This window comes from Centruroides vittatus, unplaced genomic scaffold (assembly GCF_030686945.1).
Source record: "Centruroides vittatus isolate TY-2023 unplaced genomic scaffold, ASM3068694v2 contig_874, whole genome shotgun sequence".
Taxonomy (NCBI): Eukaryota; Metazoa; Arthropoda; class Arachnida; order Scorpiones; family Buthidae; genus Centruroides; species Centruroides vittatus.
In genome coordinates, this window is record NW_027122566.1 from 1,155,143 (window position 1) to 1,166,957 (window position 11,815).

The following is an 11,815-nucleotide window of genomic DNA, read 5'->3' on the forward strand; positions in this document are numbered from 1 at the left end:
GATTATAACAAACAGTATCGTGTAACTTCTTACGTTCAAGTCGTATATTGTCTGCCACTTAATACATGTTTGAAATAGTTTTTAATTACTTTGTTTATTTATAATATTTAAATAAAAATGTGAGTTTTTACTCCTTCCACCTTTTCCTAGCCAAAATTGTAATTTTTTCGATCACCGGTATGAAATTTCGTTACGCATTGTTCCCGTGAGTGAAGCTGTATCTTACCAAACTAAGATATTAATTACAATATTCATTGGGCTAGTCCATGGTTAGATGTTTTATTCCTATTACTTTTATCTTTTTTAGGTGAAATATAAAGGTGTACTGTTTAGTAACGAAATAGTTTTATTGTCGGCATATTCTTATCCACGTTCTAAACTAGACTTTTATATCAGTCGAATAGGAATTACACGATATTCAGGAAGTCGTCATTTTTTATTTCATTTATACATCTTTCATTTTAACATTATCAATCGTAAATTGATTTGTTTATGATAACTATAGCTTATTTTATAAGATTTTACTGTTTTTTAGGATTGATAGTCGCTTAACGCGTTCAGAAGTCTTTCATTTATCCGACTTTATTCGACTCGAAGCAGTAGGAAAAATTTCCAAGTTTAAAGATTTGTTTTTAAGCAGGCGTTACTAAAAAATGAATAACCAAACCTTTTTAGATATTGAGCACAAAACTTTTACCAGGCAAACGTTTTCGTTACATTAGGCATTAAGAATCCAGCCAAATATCTAGAAAGGTTACGTTATTCGTTCTTTAAATACATTCGGGTTGGCAATTTTCTGTCGACTACGTTACTTCCGATTTCTTTCAATATGGAATCATTTTGTATACCTTTTGGTGTTAAAAGCTGCAGATATTTGCGTGTTTAATTGAAAAGTCTGATAAGAAGTGAAATTTGTGCGATTCGTAAAAGAAATTAAAAGAAAGTCGCTCGCGGTCTAACTGGACGTACTCAAACTGTGATCCGCCTCATCATTACTTTGATTTTAATTCACAAAAGTATTGGTCCGCGAGGTATTGGAATGGAAAAAAAAACTGGGTGTGAGAACTTCGCTCTGACGCGTGTTGCGTCTGTTGTTTTTAAGCAAAACATTACCAAACAGAAAAGTCTTTATGTAGTAGCCTATTGATCCACATCTTACATATAAATTATTGTTATATAACTTTACATTTTTAAATTTAAAGGATTAGTTAGGCTATGTAAAACATACGTGTTTATAAATTTATAGTTGTAACATTTAATCTGAATTTTAAAGTAATTTGATTGTTCTCTTTTTAACAAGTTAATCTCGAAAAATAAATCGTCGTTGTCAAACCTTAGCTTGTGAATTTCGTTATAGAATGTTACGGTGTTACGGAAGCGTAACTAAGCAAAGTTTGTCAAACTGGTCTGCGGGCTGTCCACGCGGGTTTTTGTGTCCATTATGTAGTTTTATGAATGAAAATTTACAAGTTGTGAAAACGCACGTCAATTTTTTTGTGTCGTCTCGAGTTTTTTCCGCAGCTACTTTGGATGCTATTGGAACCCATCTTTTACATTTTCTGTCTAATAACGCATATTTTAAAATTATAGATCACGATATTACGGACGTCTCTTTTTTTCACCGTCGTTAGCAAATGTCTACAAACAGCAGCCCGGCGGAGCCACCGCTATTAATGTGGGCTCCGTAGGGTGTCTTTACTCTATCACGTGACGCCTGCGAGGTATAGTGCAAACAGAACGAATTCTTCCGCCACAAGAAAAAGTTGTCCGGAAACGCGTCAGAGCTGTAGTCACGTGAGCGACTGACGTCGAATCCAGGTCACGTGACACGCTGTGTGCGCGTCCGCCCTCCAATGTGCAGCTCCGCGACCAAAACAAGCTTAAGCGATGGCGGTACACAGTCGGTAAGTAGTCCTATGATTTTTTGTTTATAGCGTTTTTTAAATGAGTTGTCCTTCATATATTCGATGTGTTTTGGACATGTCTGGCATGTATGTCTCTATTATAAATATAATTAAGAGGAAAACGTTAGTGTATGGCTTATAAAGAATTACCAAAAGGCAATTTGGCAACTAAATAATCTCTTCTGTTATACTCACTGTTGCCAATCTAAAAATTTTGTATTTAGATCTAGATACTTTTAAAGTACGTTATCTATATGTTTTCCTTCCAAATTTATAGCATATGGCGTAATGAATTTAGATGTTTTATTTTTTCATCGGGATATTTATTCGCAGAATTTATAATAGCGCCTAGCCTATGAGATCCAGATATTTTTATTTCATTTTTTAGATATTTTGTTTCAATTAGAGTTGACAACACTTACACTGGCCACGTCATTGTCGCCCATGTCCTATCTTAGTCGAGTTCAAATTGTTAGTGGGCATTTGCGATTATTTTGTATTGTATATTAAATTAATTTAATCTCCAAAATTTCAAATGACCGTGTGTTTACTGATGATTGAACAAGAACGGGTTAAATTCGAATACAAACGTACTACTGCATTTCGAACTTTCATCAGAAATAAGATTATATTCTACATTGCTACGAATTTAAATATTTATAGTAAAAAAATGACTATTAATCACAATATTTTCAAAAAAATTTATATTTTATTATTTAGATATAAAAGTATTGTAATAATGCAAATTTATCATTATTCTAAGTGAACATTTTAAAATACAGAATGTGTATAAATTGAAAAGTCATTTTTTTAATCTAAGAAAAAAAAAACTATAATGCGGCTCTATTAACCAGTAACATTATTCCCAAATATTATAACTAAAATATTTTAAATGTGTTATTTATAATTATAGTGTGGTTTTAATTTATTTTAACGGCATATAAGGAGGTGGACACGATGAGCTATTCGAAAATCCTCTATTTCCTCCGGCTGGAATAGTGATAATCGTGGGTCCTGAGGGAGCGGTGGTGGTACTTTGTTGCACAATTACAGGTTGAGGAGATCGACAGCAATTACAGCAGAAATAACATATGCACGAACAGCAAGCAATGAATCCGACCACACATCCTATAATAATACCTACAATAGCTCCAGTTGCAAGTTCTGAAGTAAATAATTTTTTTTTTTTTTGAAATATTAGGCGGAATGTTGTTTTTAAAGTAAACCCCATTACTTACCTCTTCTTTCTTCTTCGTATTGAAAAATATTAGCTAATTTCACTGAAAATAAATTTTAGTGATGTAATAAAAGTTAACACTTTTTCTTATATATGAGATCATAAAAAGTAAATAAATTAATTGCTAATTTATTGTGCGTCGCATTGTTGATATGATAGTCAACAGGCGATTAGGGTACCTGGGCTCGAATCCGAGCGACAAACATTTAGGAATTTTTCATGGGCGGATTGTTTCGGATTTGTCAGGCCCATCCCTAATTACCCGGCTTCATTGTGAGCCTAGCTGAATTCATCGTGAGTACGTAAAAGCGACGTTCTTAGTGAACACAGGGAGGACAAATTTAAAAATGAAAAATTATTTATGCCAATATATCTATGAAAATTTCCATAAATTAGACAATTTCATTATTTTCTGTAAGAATGAATTAGCATCCATTTTCTAAGAAAATTTCCAATAATTCATATGCAAAACACTTGATGCTAGATTATATTACAAGTAATATTGATTAACCGATCCTAATTTTTAGTTATGGATTTTTAAAGACAATTCTATGATTAATGTTACTTTTAACATTTACAAGTCTGATTATTTTCGGATCTATTTTTCATTTTTAATTCTTTCCGTCTTGTGAACACTAAAAGTACTTTTTAAGCAAGCCCATTATGGGTTCGGCAAGGCCCATATTGGGGCGGCCGAATAGTGAAGGACGGGGGCCGCGATATATTCGGACGGATTATCACCTGAAGAATTCCTGGGGCTTTTTCAACCCGTCCGGATTCGATTCAGGGTCCCCAGAGCGGTAGGCTGCCACCTTGCCCTCTTGGCCATCCGACCTCATTGGGAGGCCTAGTCACAGTTATGGTGATCAGGTCTATGAAAGTTTAGTCTTAACTACCGAGGTTAATTAATACTACACCTCCTGATTTCCATAATAATGACAAAATTAATTTACTGCAAATTGCGTAGGCAACTTTTATCAACACTCAAATTTCATTCCAAAAATATTGCGGAGTGTTCAGGGCAAAGCTTATAAGATAGAATTTAACATACTAATCCCTGTTCATGCTTTACTTATTTTGTGGTAATTGGTGTTTGATGATTAAACACAGAAATCAATATCAAATTAACTACACATTTTTAGATTGAATGCATAAATTACATTATTAATAAAACTACCAGGCTTTCATGGTATTTAGTTGCAAATACAGAAGAAACAAAATGAAAATATTTAATAGCTGAATTCCAATAAACACTATTGTCCAGATTGCTAGCTCGATAACGTCTCACTTTTCCTCTGGGGGGTACGGATTCGAACCAGGTTCAGCCTTCATAATTTATCACTAGATAGGTCACATCGAAAAACTCGAGACGATGTTTATCGATGTAGTTAGTCTGGGAAAGCAGTTTGAACATTAATATGTCACAAATGAAAGATTATAAATGACTTATTGTTGAGAAAAGAAAAAAATATCACGAAAAATACTGATAAAAAAGAAAAGCATAATAAAGAAATTAAATTAAACTAAACTAAAATAAATAATAAGAAATAAAAGAATAATAAAATAAAATCAGTTGGCATTTAAGCGGGAAAAGTCTATGATAAATTGGAGCTGCTCGTTAAAAGCAGCCGCGTTTCAGATTTTATCCAGTCTCAACTGAGGGAACTGCCTATGAAACATAGTCGGTGAGCTGCTTGACACGACTAAAAAACATACTGTATTTGAAATAGTTACATAAAAGTTGAAAATTTCCGATGGGATGAGAGGAAGGAGTTGAGCCTAACGGCTGATATGTTGACGAAAGGAAATGAAATTTCCTTTAAATCAGTAAAAGCCCGGGAATGCAGTTACAAAAGATGCAATCGAACACCTAGGTAACATGGCGCCATCTAGTGGAGACGAAGGACGAAAATTTAGTTCCTTTTTATTTGAACTCAGATAACTTTTCCATAGTTCAACCAAAATTCATTAATTAAACTCTGAAAAAATATGAATCAATTACCTGGCTTTATATTCCAAGAAACAGCACCCAAAATGTCAAAATTTTTTTGTTATTAAGCGTCAAAGAGGCGAAGGTCGACGCTTTAGTTTTTCGAATACAGTAGAGCATCAATTATCCGACTTAATTGGAGTCTGGGGTTGGTCGGATAACTGAAAAGTCGGATAACCGAAAAGTATGAAAACATACATTATTAGTATAGTGTATTAGGTCTGGTTTAAATACTAGCCTCCCTTTCATGATCGAGCCAGTCTGCCAGCTAAAACATGAAAAAATTTAACAAAAATAATATTAAAGTAGCCAAGACATAGCCAAATATTGTAGCGCCACATCACTAGCGGACATTTGAATTTGCCGACTAGAACGCGGTCGGTTAATCGGGGGTCGGATAATCGATGTTCTGCTGTACATCTTATCTCAGAGTTAATTATATTTTCCAGAAAGTAATTTATGCACACGCCATGGTTCTACTGAGCATTTTCACGCCAAAATCATTAAAATACAACGTGGGAGTTTTTTAAAAATCGGACAGGATAGTGCAAAAGTTACCCCAGAACAGTATAGGGTCAAATTTTCCTGCTATATACATAACCCATGATCATTCTCATTGCGGGTCAGGTCCATCTGAATATACATGTTGATGTCTCAGGTTAATCAACCAATGGAGATGGCCGGATGGCCGAGTGGCCAAGGTAGCAGCGTACCACTCTGTAGAACCAGGGATTCAATCATAACGGGTCGAAAAGCTCCAGGAATATTCCCAGAAGTCGTTCGTCTAGATATGTGGCTAGATCTAGATATATGTCTGGATCTGTCTAGGCCGTGTCTCTCATCACCCGGCCACCTCAATGTAAGCTTGGCTGGATCGTTAAAAAGTCCTTATTGTCCACAGAATAAAAATAATTACATATAAAAAAAAATTAACCAATTGATAAATTTTTTAAATGATACATTTTAAAATAAGTTATGACATTAAAAAGTTAATTTTATTAATTCAAAACGTATGTTATTTTTTCTTATTAACAATGCATTATACTGTATTATCTTAATTTCAAAAATTTTAATTTACAGTATTAATTAACATTTTATTGTCATTTCTTAAATGAATTAAACATTTTCCCTAGTTTAAATAGAAGTTATTTATAACATAAATTACCTTTGTCAGTTAGAGCAAAAAACAATGCTAAAACAACCCAGTACTTGAGATTCATGTTTACAAATCTGCAAAAACATAAATTTCACTGTATTGTCAGATTTAAATATTTAATTTTGCTGTTAGTGAGACATGAATTATTATTTATTAAACATCAATGTCTTGAAATTTATACAAATATTTTCACTATAGTTTTTCAAACACATACAAATCATAAGCCTGCTGGCAAAGAAGACTGGAAAACACAAATAAATAACTTTAGACAACAATTAAATAGACTGACACAATATTCTAAAATAATACCAAACTGCATGAAAAAGATTAAGAAAATATTTAGGAATATTAAAACACACAACGCGCACCTACAAAATGCATTGAAAATTTAAACATTAACTTGCAGCCATATTGCAAACATTAATCATTTTTATATTAAGAAGAAAAAAAAAAACAGAATAAATTTTTCACAATGAGACTTTTTCTACAGACAACTATATACTAAACCCACCATACAATTATCACAACACAAAGGTATTGGTCTTCTTTTCTGTTCAACTCAATCATACACAGAATTGAAAGCAAGCACGGATCAAGTGGAAAAACAATACATGCACAATATACAAATCACGTTTTGTGTCAATATAAACACATAAGACATTCAAAACGCAGTGTCTACCACTGCAATTCATAAATATATCGTCATTTTAACTGAAAATTTCGGTTTTGTATAGTGAATTCACATGCTTTATTCAAATGCTTTGGTATCAAACACACTGGGGTAATAAATCACGTGAATTGTATTCGGGCTGCTAATTTTACGCGAATTTTTATCAACACACTGCACTTTACATCACGACAGATATTTTATCTAAATTTTGCTCTCCGGCTGTTATAGAAAGTATAGCAATCGGCCAAATTTTGACCACCCGATTTTTTGCATTTTTTCGACACTGACATTCTAGTGACATTCTAGAAGTCCAAACATGAATTTAAAAAAGGGCTTACCGAACACTTGAATCTTTTTGCTCGTAGACAATTTTATCTTAAGAATAAGAACTATGGCGTCGTAAAGAAGCGCGCGCACTGTTATATACAGTAGGAATACGACAAAATAGTCGTCGAGCTCGGCAGACAGCCGCAAACTTTCCTGTCTGTAGACTGTTATTCACCTGAATAAACACATCGATGCACGCTCATAGAAGACAAAACTGTCTGCCGGCAATATCCATTTCCGTTTTCTATAACGTAATGGAAACTGCTATACTGTAAAGGAATTTTCCCATTTACGCAATTATTACACTTATTTAGTGAAATTATTACACTTATTGGATATAAACATAGGCTCAACATCTTTTTTATGTCAACACGTGGACGCTATTGCATTACTCTCTTTTCTTCTCTTAATACTTATTTTTTTATATTTTATTTTTGTAATTTTTTAAATTTTAAATTTAGAATGTTGCGTAAACAGCTTTTAACGACTCCGGATTCGAAGTCAAACGAACACGCGATGTTCAAACATTCAAATTTTAAGCAAATGTTCTAGAATTTGATAAAGTATGGTTAATTAAATTACCATAAATACGCGTTTGTAAGCAAGTTTATGTTGGAAATAAGATTCAATTTCTCAACTTATCTTCATTCAGTTGTTTCTTATGTTAGAATTTATGTTGCAGATTTCCGAACAGCAAACAATCGAAAATTTGGAAGATCGAGAATCCGAAGAATTTTCTAGTTGTAGAGCGGATTGCAAATGTTCCGATGAAGACGATTACATCAAAGAGATGGACAACTGCGGAAGGAATACAGTTCCTACGTTCGCTTGTACAGATGGTAACTGAAGATCCAAAGAGAAACGAAAAATAATTGAAGATTTGCACATTGAAAGTATAAAAGAAGGTAAAAGAGACGGCGAACCAGAAGATAATGAGAATTCTTCGCATTTTTACGAACAATTAGAAATGTTTGAACTTCTTAAAGAGTGTGACTGTCGACAAGAAATGCTAAAGAATATGATGAGAATATGATAAGAAGTAGGTAGCCCTCCATTCGTACAATATTTTAAAGATGCTTTTCTTCCACAGATGTCTTTTATGTTTCTCTTTACTATCCATCAAAATATCGATACAAACATTTCCAATCAGAATTTCCAACTTTTTACGAATACACTACTGATCAGTTACAAATCTGTTTCAATGTCTTGCAGATTCATTGCATCCATTAAATTTAATTTCTAAACCATGTTGTTTGAACACCATAATTGTAAAATTACAGAATCATAATGCTATTCTTGGATTTTATCATTTTTTTTTAATTTTCTCCATATCCAAGAATTTCGAGAACTATTCTGAAGGCTAGATCCGAGATTCGCCAGAAAAGAACTATTTTCCATTAACTATTGACCATAGCTCTATTTAGAATGTTGGTGATTCTATATAAATGAATCTTATCATGAAACAATAGAGAAATACAAATTACAGAATGTTGTTTTCGTTAATTAATAATAATAATAATATGAATAAACTGCAAGTAAAAAGCACGTGTCCTATAATAATCTCACAGGTCACCAGATAGGTTTTATAAAAAGTAGAGCAGAATTCCTCGATATATAGCCCAAATTATTTTTATATGGTCCAAAATGTAGTAAGTCGCCCAAATTCAGTAGCTTAGAGCCTACAAACATCTCAATCTGCCACTTGTAGCCCAATTTTGCAATCCCGAAAACCAGCCGTATTTTATAAGAGAAAAAGTAGTCCATGGGTTATGTAAAAATGTGTTACTGTAAAAGCAAAGCCATAATAACCGAATTCCTTAACATCTACCTTATAACCCCGGCCGAAATAAAAGGACAGTTACGAAATAACGGGATTTCGAACTATCCCAGTTGGAATTAACGATGATTTCCTGTATTCGTTGTACGTACTGTACTTCAATCCGGTTAGCAGTTCCTCGCTCATTGAAGATTTAAGATGATATCTCTGATGCATTTTTTAAATTTTTATATTCAAATGACAGATAAATGTGTACACTACGTTTATAATGTAAATTACAGAAAATTTATCAGGAAAGAAAGCGTGAATAGTATTTCAACTTGAAGAATTGTCAAAGAGCGTAGTACTTACACATGTATTTCACACATAATAATGAAATATTTATATATAATAACAAGAATTATACTACGTACACCGGTTTAAGTACAGAAACACAAAACCGCTGAACAAATATGAAACTCGTTCATCTTACGAAATTCCTGTTCAGACTCCGACATTAAAAATGTTTATCCTGGATGTATGTGGGAAGTTTATAAATAATAAAACTTAAAATTGTGGTCTTCGACTTGCATTTCTTGTTATTTAATATTATTCTAGTTCAAAATAAAGGCATTAAGCAATTTACTTTGAATTTTTGTAGTGTTTTTTGTATTGATTTTGTAATTTAGTACGTGTTTTGCCTTTTTATGTCGCTAGATGGCGCCACGACATATTTCTTCTTGTAGTACAGTACGTAGGAATTGAAACCACAGACCAAAGATTATTATATAATTTTCTAGTTTGTAAAAAAAATAATAAAAATAAATCCCTATTTTGATTGATATCAATAATCATGTTTTATGTATCTATAATCAGTGTTTCGGAAATATAACGAGAACGAACAGTAACTGAAAATTGAAAATGCCGATTCTCCCATAAGATTATTTTCCCAGCTGCCACAATAATTTGTTAAATTAATAATGTATTAATCTCTTTAGAATTTTTAATTTTAATTAATAAAACTGCTTATTCTTTTGTTTTTGAATTTAGAAAGATAATAAAAATAATTTTCTAATTAAAAACAGCAGCTTATTCAGTTAATATTTAAAAATTAAATGTCATAATTATTAATTTTAACATATTTTTGCCTTTCAAATAATTTTTTGATATAAATAGCATTTATAAAAAAAATTTCCGCAACCAAAAATATGCAAAAAATATCTAAATTGTTGATAACTGACATCACTCAGTATTTTCAGGCGATGTTTATTTCGATGTTCAACAGATGGCGCCACCAGAACACGAAACCAACCACTAATTATTATTATTTTCCCCTCTTTCCGCTCTGCGGGCATTATAAGCATTTTGGTAATGCTTTATAAGCCATACACTAACGTTTTCCTCTTAATTATATTTATAATAGAGATATACATGCCAGACATGTCCAAAACACATCGAATAATATATGAAGGGCAACTCATTTAAAAAACGCTATAAACAAAAAATCATAGGACTACTTACCGACTGTGCACCGCCATCGCTTAAGCTTGTTTTGGTCGCGGAGCTGCACATTGGAGGGCGGACGCGCACACAGCGTGTCACGTGACCTGGATTCGACGTCAGTCGCTCACGTGACTACAGCTCTGACGCGTTTCCGGACAACTTTTTCTTGTGGCGGAAGAATTCGTTCTGTTTGCACTATACCTCGCAGGCGTCACGTGATAGAGTAAAGACACCCTACGGAGCCCACATTAATAGCGGTGGCTCCGCCGGGCTGCTGTTTGTAGACATTTGCTAACGACGGTGAAAAAAAGAGACGTCCGTAATATCGTGATCTATAATTTTAAAATATGCGTTTTTAGACAGAAAATTTAAAAGATGGGTTCCAATAGCATCCAAAGTAGCTGCGGAAAAAACTCGAGACGACACAAAAAAATTGACGTGCGTTTTCACAACTTGTAAATTTTCATTCATAAAACTACATAATGGACACAAAAACCCGCGTGGACAGCCCGCAGACCAGTTTGACAAACTTTGCTTAGTTACGCTTCCGTAACACCGTAACATTCTATAACGAAATTCACAAGCTAAGGTTTGACAACGACGATTTATTTTTCGAGATTAACTTGTTAAAAAGAGAACAATCAAATTACTTTAAAATTCAGATTAAATGTTTACAACTATAAATTTATAAACACGTATGTTTTACATAGCCTAACTAATCCTTTAAATTTAAAAATGTAAAGTTATATAACAATAATTTATATGTAAGATGTGGGTCAATAGGCTACTACATAGACTTATCTGTTTGGTAATGTTTTGCTTAAAAACAACAGACGCAACACGCGTCAGAGCGAAGTTCTCACACCCAGTTTTTTTTTCCATTCCAATACCTGGCGGACCAATACTTTTGTGAATTAAAATAAAAGTAATGATAAGGCGGATCACAGTTTGAGTACGTCCAGTTAGACCGCGAGCGACTTTCTTTTAATTTCTTTTATGAATCGCACAAATTTTATTTCTTATCAGACTTTTCAATTAAACACGCAAATATCTGCAGCTTTTAACACCAAAATGTATACAAAATGATTCCATATTGAAAGAAATCGGAAGTAACGTAGTCGACAGAAAATTGCCAACCCGAATGTATTTAAAGAACGAATAACGTAACCTTTCTAGATATTTGGCTGGATTCTTAATGCCTAATGTAACGAAAACGTTTGCCTGGTAAAAGTTTTGTGCTCAATATCTAAAAAGGTTTGGTTATTCATTTTT

The 11,815-nt window shown here is 33.0% G+C and overlaps 1 protein-coding gene across 1 annotated transcript; it reads right to left on the minus strand.

Moving 5' to 3' along the window:
• Positions 1 to 2,727: 2,727 nt before the first annotated feature.
• Positions 2,728 to 7,426, minus strand: LOC136982942 (uncharacterized). The gene is made up of 4 exons (XM_067279519.1): positions 7,296 to 7,426; positions 6,297 to 6,361; positions 3,143 to 3,184; positions 2,728 to 3,068 (listed from the first exon to the last, which is right to left on the minus strand). The coding sequence occupies exons 2-4, from the start codon at positions 6,349 to 6,351 to the stop codon at positions 2,830 to 2,832; spliced, it is 336 nt and encodes a 111-aa protein (XP_067135620.1). The 5' UTR covers positions 6,352 to 6,361; positions 7,296 to 7,426; the 3' UTR covers positions 2,728 to 2,829.
• Positions 7,427 to 11,815: the final 4,389 nt, after the last annotated feature.

Excerpts from the sequence above, each read along its gene's own strand:
- LOC136982942 (XM_067279519.1), bottom strand. The coding sequence starts at position 6,351 with ATGAATCTCAAGTACTGGGTTGTTTTAGCATTGTTTTTTGCTCTAACT. Across the intron at positions 3,185-6,296 it reads TTTTGCTCTAACTGACAAAG|TGAAATTAGCTAATATTTTT; the intron begins GTAATTTATGTT and ends ATTTATTTTCAG. Across the intron at positions 3,069-3,142 it reads ATACGAAGAAGAAAGAAGAG|AACTTGCAACTGGAGCTATT; the intron begins GTAAGTAATGGG and ends TATTTACTTCAG.